This window comes from Mirounga angustirostris, unplaced genomic scaffold (assembly GCF_029215605.1).
Source record: "Mirounga angustirostris isolate CCGP_5_RB_7025 unplaced genomic scaffold, mMirAng1.0.hap1 SCAF_15, whole genome shotgun sequence".
NCBI lineage: Eukaryota > Metazoa > Chordata > Mammalia > Carnivora > Phocidae > Mirounga > Mirounga angustirostris.
This window is the reverse complement of record NW_026991723.1, coordinates 6,686,439-6,706,826: the sequence shown is the minus strand read 5'-3', so window position 1 is coordinate 6,706,826 and position 20,388 is coordinate 6,686,439. Positions and strand designations below refer to the sequence as shown.

At 45.0% G+C, this 20,388-nt stretch overlaps 1 protein-coding gene across 1 annotated transcript; it reads right to left on the bottom strand.

Annotated features, from left to right (window-relative positions):
* Positions 1-512: 512 nt before the first annotated feature.
* Positions 513-17,885, bottom strand: AK3 (adenylate kinase 3). The gene is made up of 5 exons (XM_064579851.1): positions 17,616-17,885; positions 9,569-9,688; positions 8,231-8,403; positions 7,570-7,688; positions 513-2,178 (listed from the first exon to the last, which is right to left on the bottom strand). Exons 1-5 carry the CDS (start codon positions 17,764-17,766, stop codon positions 2,058-2,060), a joined length of 684 nt encoding a protein of 227 aa, XP_064435921.1. The 5' UTR covers positions 17,767-17,885; the 3' UTR covers positions 513-2,057.
* Positions 17,886-20,388: the final 2,503 nt, after the last annotated feature.

The following is a 20,388-nucleotide window of genomic DNA, read 5'->3' as shown; positions in this document are numbered from 1 at the left end:
AGCCATGGCAGTCAGCTCTAGACATATTTCCATGTGGCACATAAATCGTAATGATGGCCGTTGAGCATTATGTTCTTTAGCAGGATGTGCTCCTCAGCAATGACAGCCTTCGTCAGGATGGTCTGACGCCAACCAATTCAGCATAAAACAGTTCTCTTTATTTGCTTTAATAAAGGAAAAAAGTAATAGTGCAGGTGTTCCCCAAAGTAATGGATATATGTGCAAAACTTTGGGTGCAGTGTTTTAGGAGTAGGGAGGGAATGGTCACAGGGAAGAAGTCTCCGTTTTCAAAGCCATGTTCTTCCACCCCTCTTCTTGATTCCCAAATCTACGTGTGTTAGGAAGGCCAGTATGCCCGCAGTCCTGTAGCAGGAGATAACAGCTTCAAATGAAACCAGCCTATATTCTGTTGTAAGACAGTTATTAGAAAGCAGTCACCAATTCAGAAGCCTGGGAGACATCGGGGACGGAGTGCGCCCTGTGGAATACCGAAGACAAAGTAACACCCACGGTTCCCAAATTTAATTTTATTGTAGTACACTAATACTCACGTATGCCTGGTAACCTAGTGATAATTCATTAGTTTAGTAGTTTACAACAGTTTTAGAAAGCACATAATATTAACATTCAAATAAGGCATTACAGAAAGTTTTGTAAAGAATTAAATGTGTCCTATAATCCTTTTTAAAAGCCTTGGTCCATTCTGAAAGATCAACATTGAATTTTTAAAAATCAAAAGAAAAGTTCTTCCCTCACAAAATACATAAAGAACCACTGCTGGCATTTGTATTTTAAGGACCCGGGATACCATGGGCCAGACGTTCAAAGGCAGTTATCAACAGCTTGTACGAGGACTTGTTGCATTGGATTTAGCACCAAGTAAAGGAAGAGTAAATAGGCCAGTGAAGATGTAGTTGGGTTGCTCCTCCACCTGTCCTCGCCCCACTCTTCCTACCAGGCCACAGGACGGAAGCATGTATCCCTGTTGCCCCACTAAGAAAGCAAATCATCTTCACTTTTAAATGGCTACTCAATGTACACACACAGAGGCAGAGGTCTCTCCCTGCCGGAGGATGGGGTCCACTGCTTTGATTAGGAATAAAGAACTCCTTCAGCAAACTCAGTTACTTTCCTGGTCCTTTTCAACCTCTCACGTAAATCCTTTTAACTGCTACTAATTTGATTAGTTTACTAATTATGATTGTTACGTGTGTCAAGGGAATTCTCCCCAAGCATACCTGATCCGTTTCTACTTCCTGACGACCAAGTATGCTTGCTTTACTTAGGGCCATAGGTTTTCTTTTCTTTTTGTACTGTTACTCATCACAGCAGACCTTACATAGTGATCAAAAAGAGAAACTGGCAAGTAGATCCTAAAGCACATATTTCTTAGGTAACCTGAGTATTTTCCTATATGCTGATTTAACACAATTTTATAGCAGACTGAAAATTCTGAGTAAACTGAAGGTTTGCTTAACAACACAGTAAATACAGTATATAAGGCTAAACTTGTAAGTTTCTTAGTGTAAAGGCAGCAGTGAATTTGCATCCTGAAACTAATCTGCACATCTAGTTGCTTGTTTTCTAGGATTTTACAGACGTAGTGTCTCTCAGCGCTGACGATGCCGGTTTTTTTGGCAAGAGTCTACACACATTTCTCTAATGAGATACTTCACCAAGTGACATGGAATTTTTTCTTTTTAGCTTTTCCAGAAAAATAAGAAAATTTTTATCAACCATTTACTCTTCTGAACAAAAGTTATATTACTACCAATTGCTCTTTTAATTATGCTTTAGAAGATTTCTCAAAAGTTAAGACATCTGATTGTGTTTTAATCGCACACCCATAGAAGATACCTGGGTAAAACCCACTAGACAAAAAGATGAATCTTAGTATCGGACTCACTTGACACATCCTTAGTTTCTAGAATAAAATCAGTAGAAGTGAAACGAATATAATTGTCCAAGAATTCATACATGCCAGTCTCAGAACAAGGAGCTTCTAAACGCACAGGCGAGGAGTCTCTGCTCATCTTACTGGTTATATGCACTTTTCCTCATGGAGTAACTGATGCTTTCTGGTTTATTTGTGGAACTTTTGTTTGTAGGAAAGCGTAGACATAGGGCCAGATCTTGTCGGTTTCTGTTCCAGAGAAGGTTTCCAACACCCCTTTTTTCCTAAAGATGACAAAACAAAACAAAATAAAACACCACCACAGGTCTGACTCTTCCTGATGAGCTTTTTCAAAGTGATTTTTTTTTTTTCAGGAGAAACTTTATTGAAATCTTGGGTCATATTAGAATATTTCCAAAATCAAACAGAATATTAGTCAAATGTTTAACTAGACAGACAAGGCAAAGTGTCAAAAACAAAAAAAATCGGAAGGTGTTACTGTTAACAGAGCCATCCCCCCAAATAGCATCATATCCTATACTTGTCATAAACCTATAATTTCCTTTTTCTTTTCTTTTTTTAAGATTTTATTTATTTGACAGAGAGAGACACAGCAAGAGAGGGGAACACAAGCAGGGGGAGTGGGAGAGGGAGAAGCAGGCTTCCCGCTGGGCAGGGAGCCCGAAGCGAGGCTCAATCCCAGGACCCTGGGACCATGACCTGAGCTGAAGGCAGATGCTGAAGGACTGAGCCACCCAGGCACCCCTATAATTTTCTATTTTAATTTAAACACTATATTGAAAAGAAACAAATAGGGTTTGGTTTTGTTTTTTTGTAATTTGAGTAATGTGTTAGCAAATTGTTTAGCAAAATAAATCCTCCTAACTGATAAGGAACATAACACATTTAGAGGGAGAAGAAAGATCCTAGATCCATATATACAGCAACACCACTATAAATACACGGCATAGTCACCCTGAGATCTATTTTGTTTTCAGTGCATATCACAGTTTTCAAAAACGACAGCTTCTTGTGATTACATGCTCTCGATTTGCTAAATGCTCTGTCGGTCTGGGTGAGATGTTTAAGAGCAGGTTCTGACTGACTGGCCACATCCCTGGATCCATGTTAAATCAGTATCACCTCCAGATCCTTTTCTTCAGTTGTAGTATGATCTGATGACATGAAGTGAAGATCTTTTCCCCCTGGTTGGAATATGGCCTCAAATGGACTCTTAACCAATTTGGGTATGCCATTCCAGACATTCTCAGAGTTCACTACCTCCGCCATACCATTTGAAAGATTCCAAACCCTTGTGCCTCCTTCAGCGAAGACTCTCACATCTAGACCATGTGTTTCTTAGACTTGACCACACAACACATTTGGGTCCAACAGTAGATCTTTTCAGAGTGTAGGTTTTCTCTGGTTGAGCTGAGACATGATATTGTAATGCATCATGGTGCTTCCTTCCAGCTCTGGATTCTTCTTCAGAGAACAAAGTCAATGATGAAATGGCATCTCTGTTTTTATACTCTATAAATTCTTCCATATATATATATTCATTTATTTTTATTTATTATATATATGAGTATATATATATTCGTTTCAATCTGCATGTTGGGATCACAATTCTTACTGTGTAGACGGAATGGTAACCTATACTGGTTCCTGAAACATTCCACACGACGACTTTTTTGTGTCTTCAGGACTCAAAGTGATTCTTAACAAAAGATGATGGTGTGAGGCGCGCCTGGTTGGCTCAGTGGGTGGACTCTTGATCTCAGGGTTCTGAGTTCAAACTCCACATGGGGGGCGGGGGAGGAGAGTTTTTAAAAAGATGTGGGGCGCCTGGGTGGCTCAGTTGGTTAAGCGACTGCCTTCGGCTCAGGTCATGATCCTGGAGTCCCGGGATCGAGTCCCGCATCGGGCTCCCTGCTCGGCGGGGAGTCTGCTTCTCCCTCTGACCCTCTTCCCTCTCATGCTCTCTCTCATTCTCTCAAATAAATAAATAAAATCTTCAAAAAAATAAAAAAATTAAAAAATGATGTGGATTTAGGGGTCTCAGTAAGTATGGTCTGTGATCAGGAGAGAAAGGCATTGGCTTGGCACTGGTAAACCTAGATTTTAGTTTCATTTGTGTCCTGTGGCCTACGGAAATGGTCATCTGAAAAACAGGAGCACTTACTGAGCATGTGCTCAGTGTTTTAAATATAATAGCTCATGTAATCCTTTCTAAAGCTCAGATTCCTTATTTTTCTGATAAAACTATGTGTTAGAAAGTAAAGTAACAGCCCAGATCTCCAAACTGGTAGGTAGTAGGCTTCCAAACATGGGGCCCGTCAGACACCCTTGGCTTTCTTTGCTTACCCGCTTGGCAAAACCACTTCCTAATATTTGGTGATGTTTCCTGCTTTTTGCTTAGGTTTATTTTTTCCTCTTTTGAATTTGGGGGAAATGGTAATAAAAACTGGTTTTCTGGTGTTTCCTGTTGTGTTCTCCATTTTTCCCCAGGCAGATTGCTATGGGTTGCTACCACCCGAGCTGCCAATGTCTCTCTACCCCTGGGGGTAAGATGGCGAGCAGGAGCAGGTGACCAGGGCTGCTTTTCAGAACACACACACTCCCTCCAGAGATTCTGGCATTCCTCCTCCTCCAACTCACACACAGTGTCTCAAAGTCTGCCTAAGAGCACCCGAGGAACTCGGGTTTCTTTCTAAAAACAGAATCAGTCCTCCCTCTGCAACCTTTCACTTGATTTTCAGAGGCTTCCCTGAAGACAAAAGCATTCCTCTATGATGCCTTACAAATTTGCCGGAGTTACGACTAACTTTAGGTAACTCCTACTCTTGGGGCGCCTGGGTGGCTCAGTGGGTTAAGTGTCTGCCTTCGGCTCAGGTCGTGACCCGGGGTCCTAGGATCGAGTCCTGCGTCGGGCTCCCTGCTCAGCGGGGAGTCTGCTTCGCCCTCCGCCTCTGCCCCTGCTTGTGCTCTCTCTCTCTCGCTGTCTCTCATATAAAAAAATAAAATCTTTGGGGAAAAAAAAGTTCTCAAATCAAGCCAGTGTCACAAGTGAGTTCACTACGGAGGGCACAAGCAGGCACCTTATACAATCCTAAAACTGTCCCTTGGATGGACATTTGTCATTTTAATTTCTATGAAATAAACCGGCTTCACCTATAGGTCCTCTAAAGAGTAAGAACATCGTACTGTTTGTTAACACAAACCTAATCACTCTGTAAATGTCCTGCTGCTGAGTTTTAAAAAACAATACAACTGTCAGTATTGTAAAATAATGCTGATTACCACTGAAATTGTTGCAAATACCACTTTCGGTTTTGGGTTAAGTCCAGCCCTAGCTCTATGTGCAGGAGTTTCGAAGGAAAAGCTTCAATTGATGGCAAGAGGGAGCAAAAGCTAGAAGCCTGGAAAGACTAGGGTATCTCCTGGGGCACCTGGGTGGCTCAGTAGGTTAAGCATCTGCCTTCAGCTCAGGGTTCTGGGATCGAGTCCCACATCAGGCTCCCTGCTCAGTGAGGAGCCTGCTTCTCCCTCTCCCTCGGCCCCTCCCTCCCCCTACTCATGCTCTTTCTCTCCAATAAATAAAATCTTAAAAAAAAAAAAAAAAGCCTAGGATAGACTAGAGTATCTCCTAAGATGGGACCCAGTTCATACGCTTCCTCTCTGCAGCCTTCCCAACTCCCCTCCCCACTTCTGGACAGAAGTAACCCCTATTTCCGCTGCATGAGGTGGTCAATAGCCTTGCAGTGTTCTCAGCCCAGCAACAATGCGCTCTCCCTTCTGGTTACTTTTGAGTGATTAACAAAACCTCATTTGGGAAATAACACCTTCACCAAACCCAGTCTGTGAGATTTGGGTGGAACTCTCCCCACTCCCCAGCTTCCAGGATGGACATGATCAGAGCGAATGGGTGCCGACTCCAGGACTGTTCCTGGCAAAGGGGCCCTCTTTTCTACTCTGTAGCTGAACTGGTAAGAGACAAGCGGGGATGCTGGGGGGCTCACACAGGGACAGCCCACCTGAGACCGAAGCCAGCATGGAGAAGTTGCTGAGCGTGACAGGCCTGAGGACGCTGTCTGAACACGTGGACCCAGGATCTACATTTGGACTTTAGTTAGAATAAATTCCCCTTTGCTGAAGCTGGTGTGAATGACGTTCCTGATTGACAGAAGCACACATCCCATTGTATGGAAACTATGATTTACCCAGCTCTCTGCCTCACCCACACAGAGCAGGTGCAATTTCTTGGGGCCTGGCCCTGACCTGTGAGGACCAGTGTCAGCAGAGTAAATAAAAACAGCACCTACCACTGAGTGATTTATTGGTGTCGGGGCTGTGGTAAGCCTCTACGTGGATTCTCTCAATCCCGTTTACAGCCCCATTCAGTAGGTACTATTTAATACTGCTCTGACTTAACACATGATGAGTCTGTGGCACAAAGGTCGAATGAAGGCCGTGCCCAGGGCCACACACACAGCTGGCCACCTGCAGAACCAAGCTCCTTATACAAATGACAAAGTTACGGTAACAGCCACTGGGGAAAGTGAATTGCCAACTAGCTTGTAATTTCACCCTCCAGAAAGTACTACCCTAGAACCGTTTGGAGACTGGCTTCAGGGGTCACCGCATGCGTACCCCATTCCTCCACCACCAGTAGGAGCCAACGATGATACAGTGTTCACTATGCGCCAGTCACACTTCCAGGAGTCACCCCTAGTAACGCACTCTTTCTACCCTGTGTTCTTACCCCAGTTAAGCAAGAGGTTAAGAGCAGGTTAATCAACAATGAGCTGGGATTTGAACTCAGGCAGGCAGGATCCAGAATCTGCTCCAGCCACAGCACCGGGCTGTCTTGACACTGAATCACTGTTGAGTGAATGTTACGAAGGCAAAGGGGATGCAGTCGCTCCTCCGCGAGCAGAGGGAAAGGCTGACTAAGCAGATGGCACTGCATCAAGTATTTATGCAGCATAGTTCCCTTATTTGTTGTGGGATATGAACTCCCTAACGAGCACACAAAACTGTGTTCAGATACAAGCTTTTAAAGACTATGAGCCAAACATGATCTGAGGGTAGGTTGGCATCTGAGGCTTCTGAGCATCCTCCAGCAGCATGGGTGGTGGGCATTATCAGACTTGCCTCCCCAGCACCCACGGCTGCCCTCCCTCTACCTAACAGCAGACTTTGGGGGGACTCCCCGCTCCAGGGGGTAGCCCACCAGCCTATTCCCTCCCAACCAGGAGCTGGTTCCAGAACGGGCAGTAACCTAGGCCTAAAACAGTTAGTGCCAGGATTCCCTGACCACAGTGGCTGTTCACGTTGGTGCCCCCTTCGTGACATGTGGGGCTTTTGTTCACTTGGGGGAAAGCTGATCACTCATCCCTCCACGAAAAAGGATGCCCCCCGCTGGGAGTCTGCGGACACAGCCAACGCAGAGCTGAAAGAGTGGCAAGACTCTGATCAAACCTAGTGGTGACTGAAGCCCAACCTACCTTCTGGAAGTGTCTATTATGCAAGCTAATACATTTCCTGTACTGTTTAAACCAATTTGAATCGGATCTTCTGGTATTTCGCATTTCAGCTATAAAGCATGGATAATCGAAAACTGACTTAGTGCTTCACCATGTAAGAGAAGTTCTGAAAAGCGACAAACTCACTGGTAATATTCCAGGACCGGCTGTGTTTGGACTTCATAAGCCTTCAGCCTCTTGACAATGGTCTCTGGCTTGTCATCATCACGCTGAATGAGAGGCTCCCCGGTCAGGTCATCGATCCCCTGAACAGGAGTTACAAGAGGCTGGGATCAAACATCTTATCTTTGAAGCATATTTTTATGAGCAGTTAAGTGATTTTTAGACATCTCTAGGCAAGCACCAAGCACAAAAGCGTGCTTTTAAGTAAACAGAATCAAATCCAAACTCAGATCATTGCAACGCAGAGCCCTGTGACCCCAGAGTCATCTCCGGTATTGGTCCTTAGAGTTAAAAGACTTCCTCAAAGCAGCCTCTCAATAATTTCATATATATACAAAATGACTCAGCGATAGCCTGGGAATCCCAACGGTAACCCCTAAATAAGCCACAGCGGTCACTAATCCTTCTTACCCCGAGTCCTCACACACTCCCCGGCACAGAGTAGGAAATCCGTAAATGGTCTGAATGAATAACCAACCCCCATCGTTCCCGCGGATTCCTTTACCAACAAGCTGAGTGCACTGGACTCGCCCACCGCACCACATGACCGGGAGCAGGCGTCCTAACACTTACATCGGGGAGGGCAAGAGAGTCACAGACCGTCTGAGCCACCACGACGACTCACCACAGCTTTGGGAGGGTTGAATTCGATGTTGTAGACCCGGCCGCTGGCCGGATGAATCCAGCGAGCAGTGAGACGCTGCTTAATGACCTCAAAGGGCACGTTCAGATTAATCACTGTGTCTACCTGATAAGCTCTATCCAGGGCTTCTGCTTGTGGAAGTGTCCTTGGAAAACCTTTACAAATTAAAAAAAAAAAAAAAAAAAGAATAAAGGAAGGTTGGGAGAGGGGAAGAAAGAAGAGAATTAAGGAATGATGAACAATCTGAACAAAAGCAGTAATACCAGGAAGGCTGATCACAGCTGTAGGGCAACTGTGATGGTTGGTTAATTTTATGCGTCAACTTGACTGGACCCATGGGGCGCTTGGATACTGGTCAAACACTTTTTGGGGTGTGTCTGTGAGGCTGTTTTTGGGTGAGAGTGACATTTAAATCAGGAGACTGAGTAAAGCAGATTGTTCTCCCTGATGTGGGTGGGCCTCCCCTAATCCACAGAAGGCCTGGATAGACCGGAAGGGCTGACCCTCCCCCCAATAAGGGGGAGTTCCTCCTGCCTGATGGCCCTGGAGCTGAGACGCCCGCTTTTTCCTGCCTCGGACTCAAACGGAAGGAAGCCAGCTCCTTTTGGGTCTCGAGCCTGTTGGCCTTCAGACCAGAGCCTGACCACCCGTCGGTTCTCCTGGGTCTTCACCCTGAAGATCTCGGGACCTGTCAGCCCCCATCATCCTGTGAGCCAATTCCTTAAAATAAATACCGCTCGGGCGCCTGGGTGGCTCAGATGGTTAAGCGACTGCCTTCGGCTCAGGTCATGATCCTGGAGTCCCTGGATCGAGTCCCGCATCGGGCTCCCCACTCAGTGGGGAGTCTGCTTCTCCCTCTGACCCTCTCCCCTCTCATGCTCTCTGTCTCTCATTCTCTCTCTCGCAAATAAATAAAATCTTAAAATAAATAAATAAATAAATAAATACCGCTCTCTCTCTTCAAAAACTAAAAATCAACCTTTCCTCAAGGTTCCTGCCACACTTCTGGCTGGAGAAAGTTTACAACTGATTGCAAATTACTTTCCACCCTTCCTTCCCCGTCCTCATAAAATATTCTGAAAGGAGGGTGAAGGAACCAGTCACATCTGAAGGGAGCATAGGAATCGTGCGGTCCACTTTTGTCTTTCTCCTCAGATGAAGAAGCAGGCCCAGAGAAGATGACTGGCCCAAGGCCTCAGGGTGGTGAATGGCGGCACTCAGCGCGACCCCCCACCCCACACCAGATGTGTAGCCACGAAATGCTCATTCTCTGTCCATGCTCATCATTCTGGACAGCTGAAATGCTCTAACACCACTTACCATCCAATAGCCAGCTATACTGGGTGAGGTTTCTCAGCTCATGAAGGGCCAGCCGAGTCATGACATCATCTGGGATGAGCTTCCCTTGGTCAATGAAAGTCTTGGCTAACACACCAATTTCTACAGCAGAGGAGGGAGGGAAAAACCCATCAGCGAGCATATTTGCTTTATCCCATTCCAGGCCCCTAGGAAACCACTAGCCTAGAGAGGACCTCTGGATAGCACCGTCATACGAAAATGTGCATTGCCAACTTTGGTGATAAAACAGAAGTTACAAAATGATCTATACCTACTTCAAATTCTCCGTTATGTAAAAATATATAAATGCAAATGTATAGATAGAAAAAATAATAGAAAGCTACTGACACCATGTTAACAGCAGTCATCTCTGTGATATAAGTGATTTTTTAATATATCTGCACTGTTCGGTATTTTGTAAATTTTCTATCAGAAAAAACATACAGAATACTAGAAATTATTGTCTTTTTTAAGTAGGAACTTGAAGTAGTCATTATGTATGAGTGGCTCAGTGTAAGTGCTTGCTATCATGTTACTGTACAGATTCTTGTAATCCTTTCAATAAAATAACCTGCTATAAAGGTGCACATACTTAGTATGTGTCCACACCTCTCTGTCGCTTTGACCAGGCTCTGACCACTGCTCTGGGGAAGCAGAGGTCAGCCTCATCACCAGTGTTTGGGGAAAAAAAAGTAAAAACTTGCGCTGCTTCAAGGCTGAGTCCCTAAAACGGGGACTGGCCCCTTCGCTCACTTCTCACTCTTCAGACCATGTCCTCGGGTTAAGCCCTCAACTAATGACATCAAATGGAATGAGAGGATTGGGCTCATTTTAAAAGTTCTTAATTTCATCAGTATTAGAATAGCATTAAGAAAAGATCATTTGATCTTGCCACTTCTGCTCAACACTGTATCAGAGATTCTAGCCAGGACACTTAGTCCAGAAAAAGAAATTAAAGGCATCCAGAAAGGAAGAAGTAAAACTCTCTCTATGCAGATGAGATGATCTTCTATATAGAAAATCCTAAAGAGTCCACTAAAAAACGGTTAGAACTAATGAGTTCAGCAAAGTTGCAAGATACAAGATCAACATACAAAAAAATTTAGCCTTGAACAGTCTGAAAATAAAATTAAGAAAACAATTCCATTCACAATTACATCAAAAAATACAAATATAAAAGTTAGCAATACATTTTTAAAAAGAAGTGTAAAACGGACCATCTGAAAACTACATTGTTGAAAGAAATTAAAGACCTAACTAAATGGAGAAACATCTCATATTCATGGATTAGAAAAGTGAATATTAAGATGGAAATAGCCTCCAAAAATGACTAACAGATTTAATGCAATCCTATCAAAATCCCAGCTGGTGTCTTTGCAGAAACTGAGAAACTGATCCTAAAAATCATATGGAAATGTAAGGGACCCAGAACAGCTGAAATAATCTTGAAAAAGAACAAAGTTGGAGGACACACACTTTGGATTTTAAAACAGCAATCAAGACTGTGCAGTAACAACAGACATATAGATTAACGGAACAGAATTAAGACTCCAGAAATAACCCCTCACATTTACCATCCATTGGTTTTCAATGAGGATACCAAGACAATTCCATGGGGGAAAGAACAGTCTTTTCAACAAATGGTGCTGGGACAACTGAATATACAGACATAAGAGAATAAAGTTGGACCTCTACCTCACAGCAAATATAAAAATTAATATCAATCACAGACCTAAAGTTAAGAGCTAAAACTACAAAACTCTTAAAACATAGGCATAAATCCTCATGACTATTCATCAGGCAATGGTTTCTTAGACATGAAGCCAAAAGCACAATCAACAAAAGAAAAAATAGATGAGGGCGCTTAAGCATCTGCCTTTGCCTCAGGTCATGATCCCAGGGTCCTGGGATCGAGCCCCGCATCGGGCTCCCTGCTCAGCGGGAAGCCTGGCTTCTCCCTCTCTCACTCCCCCTGCTTGTGTTCCTGCTCTCGCTATCTCTGTCTCTGTCAAATAAATAAAATCTTTAAAAAAAAAAAAAAAGAAAAAATAGATGAATTGGATTCATTAAAATTAAAAACCTTTATGCTTCAAAGAACACAACAAAAGTGAAAAGACAATCCACTGAAAGGAAGAAAATTTTTGTAAATCCTGTATCTGATAAGGAACTTGTATATAGAATATCTAAAGAATTCTTACAACAATAAAAGACGTAATTCTTACACAATAAAAAGACAACCCATTTTTAAAAATGGGAAAAGGATCTGAATACAAAAAGCAGATACACAAGTGGACAATAAGCACATGGAAAGATGCTCAACATGACTAGTCATTAAGGAAATAGAAATGGAAACCACAATGAGATACCATTTCACACTCAGCAGGATGACTATAATCAAAGAGACAGATAATATCAAGTGTTGGCAAGAATGTTGAGAAATGGAAACCCTCCTCTATTGCTGGTAGGGTTTTAAATGCTGTAGCCAAATTGGAAAAATACTGTGGCAGTTTTCAAAATGTTAAAAAGAGTTAGCATCTTACCTAGCAATTGCATGCCATGCCAAGGTGTATACACACACACATCCAAGAGAAATTAAAACAGACATCTACACAAAACTTATACATGAGTGTTCAAAGCAACATTATTCACAATAGCCGAAAAGTGGAAACTCAAATGTCTGCCAAGTGATTAATGGATAAATAAAATGTGACATATCTATACAAAATTATATCACTCGGCCATAAAAAGAAATACTGATGTATGTTACAAAGTGTATGAACTTGAAGACAAGTCCACCAACTCATGAATGGGTAAATAAAATCTGCTACATCCATTTGATGAAGTACCACTCAGCAATAAAACGGATGGAGAAGCAACACACACTACAACACCTTGAACCGTGAAAACCTCATGCTAAGTGAAAGAAGCCAGACACAAAAGACCACATATTGTATGAGTCCATTTGTCTGAAATGTTCAGAATAGGCAAATCAATAGAGGCAGAAAGTCGATCAGAGTTGCCAGGGGCTCAGATTGGGGGGTGGGGTGGGAGGGAGGGGGACAGGAGTGACTGCTAATGGGTATGAGGTCTCTTTGGGGGGTAATGAAAATGTTCTAAAATTGATTGTGTTAATGGTTGCACAACTCTGCGTATATACTAAAGTCCACTAAATTGTAAACTCCAGGGGCGCCTGGGTGGCTCAGTCGTTAAGCAACTGCCTTCAGCTCAGGTCCTGATCCCAGAGTCCTGGGATCAAGCCCCACATCGGGCTCCCTGCTCGGCGGGAAGCCTGCTTCTCCCTCTCCCACTCCCCCTGCTTGTGTTCCCTCTCTCGCTGTCTCTCTCTCTGTCAGATAAATAAATAAAATCTTAACTTTAAATGGGTAAAATATATGGTATATTAGATCTCAATAAAGCTGTTAAAAATGAGGCAATCCTTATCAAAAGCACTATTATGAAAGGTACAGAACAGTATTACAGTTTACTGCCATTTCTGTAAGAAATAACAAACAAGGGAAGAACAGGTAAACATTTGGTTGTACATACATGAAATAGCTCTAGAAGGATCTTTTCACTAAATGCCCTTTCACAATTTTTGGAATTCCAAACGATGTAAATATATTGCCTCTTTTTTTTTTTATTCTTATGTTAATCCCCTACATTACATCATTAGTTTTAGATGTAGTGTTCCATGATTCGTTGTTTGTGCATAACACCCAGTGCTCCATGCAGAATGTGCCCTCCTCAATACCCACCACCAGGCCAACCCATCCTCCCACCCCCTCCCCTCTAGAACCCTCAGTTTGTTTTTCAGAGTCCATCGTCTCTCATGGTTCGTCTACCCCTCTGATTTTCCCCCCCTTCATTCTTCCCCTCCTGCTACCTTCTTCTTCTTCTTTTTTTCTTAACATATATTGCATTATTTGTTTCATAGGTACAGATCTGAGATTCAGCAGTCTTGCACAATTCACAGCGCTTACCAGAGCACATACCCTCCCCAGTGTCTATCACCCAGCCACCCCATCCCTCCCACCCCACCCCCCACTCCAGCAACCCTCAGTTTGTTTCCTGCGATTAAGAATTCCTCATATCAGTGAGGTCATATGATACATGTCTTAATATATTGCCTCTTATAAGTGAGGGCTTTGGGGGTTTTTGCCATTACAAAAATAACTTGCCCTACCGTCAAAATCATTCTAATTAGGGGCGCCTAAGCTGCACAGGTGTAGATGATAAAAGTTTTGTCAGGGAATCTTGGCAGCTGACGGAGCCTTTGAAGATCTTCTACTGAGTTCAGTTTCCCCAACATACAGATGAGCACAAAGGACATTCGAGAGGATCAGCCATCTAGTGCAAGGTTCTGTCTTTGAGAAACACTAAGCCACAAGGCAGTTTCTCAAACTTTGGGCAATCCCATGGCAACCTCACAATTTCTGCCACAGCTGGACTATTACTTACTGCATAACTTTCTTCAAAGCGACCCAGCTTCTCCAATTAACGAATTATCATGTTCATAAAAATAAAGGGTTGGTGTGTTTGTTGCTTTTCAAATATCCTTTGAAATAAATAGATTAAAAAACTGTGTCCACCTAAAATGATCTCCTGACCATCAACACTGCATCAGGGAAAGTGTCTACCTGGTGCTCGAGGAGATCTGGGTGTTCACCCTTGTCTCCCAGTAACTGCTGTTTGTAATTGAGCGAGTTTTGCAACCTCTCCTGCACTCAGTCGCTTATCTTTAAACCAGAGGGCTGGCCTAATGTCTAAGGGTCAGGCTCCAGCCTCTTGACTCCGGGGTCAGGGCTGGCCACCCTTACTCCACGTCTGCTCCCGCCAGCAGGGGGCCTCGTGTGTCCAGTTGTCCTTGTCACATCCTCTGTGTTGATTTTAAACTTTAGCTAAAAAATACAGCTCCAGGTTAAAACACAGGACCCCAATGAAATAGTGGTTTGAGAGTAAACAGGTGCCCTCTTTCCCAGCACTATTTGACAGGACCACGTTTATAGAAATTCCACGCTAAGGGTTTCATATTGGAAGGAAATAAGCAGAGATGCTGCCAAGTGTTCATGCCACGGCATAACAGTACTTATTATAGCAAAGAATGGTTAACAACATAAATGTCCAATGATAGGAAAAGGTTAAAATTAAATATCATTTTCGGGGCACCTGGATGGCTCAGTCAGTGAAGCATCTGCCTTCAGCTCAGGTCATGATCCTGGGATTGAGTCCCTCATGGGGCTCTCTGCTTAGCGGGGAGTCTGCTTCTCCCTCTCACTCTGCCTGCCCCTCCCCCTGCTTGTGTGCACGCGCGTGCTCTCTCTCTCTCTGTCAGATAAATAAATAAATAAAATCTTTAAAAAAATGTATAAATTAAAAAATTAAATATCATTTTTAAGACTGCCTCGTGGTGTGTGGACATGCTCCCAATAAGTGAGAAAAAAGGTATATGAGCAATCATTTAGAATGCAACAATTTTGCAAATACATACAGATGCAACAGAGTAAAAAACAAAGAAAAAAGCATATAAGGCACTAAAGGGTTAATTGTAATTGTTTCCGGGTGGTGGAATTATGAGGATTTTAATTCTCTTTTTTATATTCTCATGACATATTTTTCTTCCTTTATAATAAATATACTTTACTTTTAGTATCAAAAAACACAAAGCTGTAATTTTTAATAAAAGACTACACCTCTTTTTTGGCTCTGATCCTGTGGGAAATATGCAATCCCACTTAAAAAAAAAAAAAAGAGAAGAGAAAAATATTTATTGAGAATATATTCTTAGTCCTGAGATACAGAAGAACATCTGTAATAACAATCTCCTGACACCTCCCTAAGCTCCATTTTCTGTTTTCTTTGTTAAAGAACTGCTGTTTTTAAAGACCTTTTAAAGACAAGCAGGCACCTGAGGCGAGCTGGACTTTTTTCCAAGGGATGCTCCCACCCCTCCCTCCCGCCTCCCTTTCTCCACATGGAGCGAGAAAGAGAACAGTGGGCCTGTCCGGGGACGTTAAGGCTAAACAGAGCATTGTTTCTTAATTTTGAAAAAGTTTACTTCATTGGCTTTCAATTTAATTTTTTTTTTTTAAAGATTTTATTTATTCACTTGAGACAGAGAGAATGAGAGAGAGAGAGCACATGAGAGGGGGGAGGGTCAGAGGGAGAAGCAGACCCCCCACTGAGCAGGGAGCCCGATGCGGGACTCGATCCCGGGACTCCAGGATCATGACCTGAGCCGAAGGCAGTCGCTTAACCAACTGAGCCACCCAGGCGCCCCTCAATTTAATTTTTTAAAAATGCTTTATGTTTTCACAAATCAGTGGCACCTTAACTCGCTGCCGAAAGTGTTCTTTCACCACACAGTGATACCTCACTGCTCAGTTATTTTTCAGAGAATCCCTTATGCATTCCTTATGCCTTCCCACTCTGGATAACCTTACCCCCACCAGGTGCCGGGTTGGAGGCTGTTCATTGTTACCTAACTACTTAAGTATGTTGCACAAGAACATTTAGCAAGCAGGCCAAACAATTTAACCTTTTGAAGAAGTGTTAACTGACCACAAAACACTATACACTGTACGTTTCTTAAATGATCAATGCTAGAAGAGAAAAACAAAAGCAGTCATTTGCCAGACTCAGACAAACTAAAAACATCGAGGTGGTTCTTTTTTTCACTTACATTCTGAAACAACAGACAAAAACCCCACCTAGAAATGATCTAGGTTCAGCAAACAGATACCTATACAAACATGAACAGAATGAGCTGGATTTTTATGTTCTGATGTGGAAAAATATCCTAGATATAAAGTGAAAATACGCTGGTGCAGAATACATACATAGTATGATTGCATACTACATAAAGTAAGGGCTAGATCGTGTGTATTTGTACACAAATACACATTTCTAAAAGGAAACACAGGTCGTGTTCCCCTGTGAAGATTTGAATTGAGGCAGGGAAGGAGAGAGGGCTTTACTTTTCATTACATGTATTTCTGTCCTTTTTCCAATCCTTTTTTTTACCTTGCGCAGGCATTACTTCTAAAATTTTTTAAAAAGGAGGTTCAAAATGAGTTCTGTTTTGGAAAATAAAGGTCAACACCTTTGAGGAAAAAAAACCTCATCTTACTGTTGACTTTTTAAAAACATCTTTCTTGGGGCCCTGGTTGGCTCAGTCGGTAGAGCGTGAGACTCTTGATCTCGGATCTCCCGGTGGTGAGTTCAAGTCCCACATGGGTGTAGAAGTTAGTTTAAGAAAAATATTTTAACATCTTTTTTAGAAAAATTTAAAACAATAAAAAAATAAAAACAGCTTTCTTAAGATATAATTTGCTTAACATAAAATTCATCCATTGTAAAGTACAGACTTTGTTGACTGGATTTGGTGCTGAGTTCTAAGAATTTATATGGCATGAGAAACAGTCTTTCAGATAACTATGCACAATAGCTTTCCTAAGAAATCTCTGGGGTATCAAAGATCTAAGCCAATTTTGTGATTGCAACGAGCACAAATAGCGGGCCTTCAGATTATGGGAGAAAGGGTGGATCCAGAAAAATCCCAGAGTTCAACCAAAAAAAAAAAAAAAAAAAAAAACTAAAAAAAAGGAAGAGCAAACCCTTCAGGTCAAACTGCAGTTCTCCAGGTGGAAGGGCACGTGTTCCTAAGCGAGCAGCAGCGACTGGACCTGGACGTGCTTCTCAAACAAAGCCCAGCAGCTCATTTTAAACTCTGAACTTCGACCTGCCCTAACTCTCGAGTCTTTCCCCCCAGTAACCTGCCCAAAGCTGCCCCCGGAGGCTGGAGCTTTCGGGGCGCAACTGCTCGGCTGCCTGAGGTCTCTCCCCTGGGCGGCGGGAGGGGGATGCCGCGTCCGCATCCCTGGTCCTGCATCCGGGAACCCGCATCCCGCCCGGGACCCGCGCCCCCGGCCCCGCCGCATCCCGGGGCCCCGCTTTCCCCAGATCCGCACCCCCGCCCGCAAACCCCGGCCCCGGCGACGGCGCACGCCACCCCTCCGGCCCCGGCTCCCACCTGTGCCCCGAAGCATGTTGTCTCGGAGCAGGTCCCCGCTGGAGAGGTGCTTCAGCGCGAAGTGCCTGGTGATGCGCGACGACACGGTGCCCTTGCCCGAGCCCGGCGCCCCCATGATCACCGCGCGCACCAGCCGCGCGGACGCCCCCATGGCCGGAGGGAGCCGCCGGGCGGCGCGCGCTCCCCGCCGGTGGGCTCGGGGCTGGCCGGCGGGCTCGGGGCTGGCCGGCGGGCTCGGGGCTGGCCGGCGGGCGGCGCCGCGCACCGAAGGCGGGCGCGGCGCCCAGGCGCTCCCGGAAGTGCGGCGGCGGCCCCGCCCCGCGTCCCGCCCCTCCGCGCCCCCCCGCCGCCCGCCCGCGCCCCCCCGCGGGCCTCCTCGGCGCCCCCTTCGTGCCCCGCCTGCCCCGCCCCCCCGCCCCGCCCCGTCCTGCGCAGGCGCTCCCTCGTGCCGCCCCCAAGCCCTGCGCCCCCCTCGCCGCCAATCCCGGGTCCCCACACTGTCCCCTCCTCCGCCTGTGCTGCTGGGCCCCCGCTCCTCCTCCGGTTTGTGAGGTTCGTTTGTACTTGTGTCCCATCACAGCGGGTGCCTATGACCCTTTGCTCCTCTTGTCACAGGAGGGGACACCCAGCTGAAATGCAGTGAGCTGCCCTAAGTCACATCGATGCGGGGGCGCCCCCCACCGCCCACGATCACACGTTCGGGTTCTGAAGTAGCTGTTGCCTTTTTTTTTTTAAGACTTTATTTTTTCGACAGAGAGAGAGACGGCGAGAGAGGGGACACAAGCAGGGGGAGCGGGAGAGGGGGAAGCAGGCCTCCCGCTGAGCAGGGAGCCCGATGCGGGGCTCGATCCCAGGTTCATGACCTGAGTCGAAGGCAGACGCTTAAGGACTGAGCCACCCAGGCGCCCCAGGGCACCAGTTAAATTTTATTTTATTTTTTTTATTTTTTAAGATTTTATTTATTTGACAGAGAGAGACGGCGAGAGAGGGGACACAAGCAGGGGGAGCGGGAGAGGGAGAAGCAGGCTCCCCGCCTAGCAGGGAGCCCGATGCGGGGCTCGATCCCAGGACCCTGGGATCAGGACCCGAGCCGAAGGCAGACGCTTAATAACTGAGCCACCCAGGCGCCCCAGGGCACCAGTTAAATTTTATTTTATTTTTTTTATTTTTTAAGATTTTATTTATTTGACAGAGAGAGACGGCGAGAGAGGGGACACAAGCAGGGGGAGCGGGAGAGGGAGAAGCGGGCTTCCCGCCGAGCAGGGAGCCCGATGCGGGGCTCGATCCCAGGACCCTGGGATCATGACCCGAGCCGAAGGCAGATGCTTAACGACTGAGCCACCCAGGCGCCCCAGGGCACCAGTTAAATTTTATTTTTTAATTTTTTTAATTTTTTAAGATTTTATTTATTTGACAGAGAGAGAGACTGCGAGAGAGGGATCACAAGCAGGGAGAGTGGGAGAGGGAGAAGCAGGCTTCCCGCCAAGCAGGGAACCTGATGCAGGGCTCGATCACAGGACCCTGGGATCATGACCCGAGCCGAAGGCAGACGCTTAAGGACTGAGCCACCCAGGGGCCCCGTAGCTGTTGCTTCTACTCCGGCCGAGTCCAGAAGCGCTGGCTCCTGCACACCTGCATTGTTTGCTTTCGGCAGCGCACTGATGCCATAAATACTTACTCACGCTCAGTGCGCTCCCCCGACTCTGAGGAGCCTCAGGAACGCGGCGTGGAACAAGACAAAAATGTCTGTTCCCTGAAGTTTAAAGTTCAGTGGTGGACGCAGACCATCGCAAGGAAACAAATAAATGAACAAGATAATTTGAGGTAGTGCTATGAACAGAATAAAATAGCATGTGTGGAAGTGTGGAGGGAGGCTGTTTTAGATCAGGTGGTCAGTGCTTGACGAACCTTTACTTTGAAGAAATGGCATTTGCTATGAGCATCGAATTAGGAGATAGAGGGAGACGGGCACAGCCTAGGAGGAAGCCTTAAAACTGAATGGTCAAATGTCCCAGGAATAGAACCACAACGCAGACATTTTTTAAAATTTATTATTATTATTATTATTTTAAAGATTTATTTATTTATTTGAGAGAGCGAGAAAGTACATGAGAGGGGGGAGGGTTAGAGGGAGAAGCAGGCTCCTTGCCGGGCAGGGAGCCCGATGTGGGACTCGATCCAGGGACTCCAGGATCATGACCTGAGCCGAAGGCAGTCGCTCAACCAACTGAGCCACCCAGGCGCCCTATTATTATTATTATTTTTTTTTAGTAATCTCTACACCCAACGTGGGGCTTGAACTCACGACCCTGAGATCAAGACTCACATGCTCTTTTGACTGAGGCAGCGGGGCGCCCCAAGAGAGACCTCTGAGTACGTATTTCATCTGTGAAATGGGCATGGAAGATTAGTATGGGTTGTAAATATAATGTGTGTAAAGTACAATACCAGCTACAGGGTGAGTATCTGAGCTGGGTGACTGGATGGGGGGATTTAATGGGTAGAAGGTGGTGTACTTATTTAATAGTTCAATAGCTTGGGGTCGCCTGGGTGGCTCAGTCTGTTGAGCATCTGCCTTGGTCTCAGGTCATGATCTCAGGGTCCTGGGATCAAGTCCCAAGTTGGGCTCCCTGCTCAGCAGAGAGTCTGCTCCCTGCCCCCTCGTGCTCACTTGCGTGCTCTCTCTCTCTCAAATAAGTCAGTATCTATTAAAAAAAAAAAGGAAATTTAATGGCTTGTAATATGATTAAGAAAGAATGAAAACAAATGAATT

Bases quoted from the DNA above. Each gene is read 5' to 3' on its own strand.
- AK3 (XM_064579851.1), bottom strand. From the start codon at position 17,766: ATGGGGGCGTCCGCGCGGCTGGTGCGCGCGGTGATCATGGGGGCGCCG. The intron at 9,689-17,615 runs GTGGGAGCCGGG...CCTCTGCTGTAG, and splicing joins CAACATGCTTCGGGGCACAG to AAATTGGTGTGTTAGCCAAG. The intron at 2,179-7,569 runs GTGAGTTTGTCG...TGTCATCTTTAG, and splicing joins CCGGTCCTGGAATATTACCA to GAAAAAAGGGGTGTTGGAAA.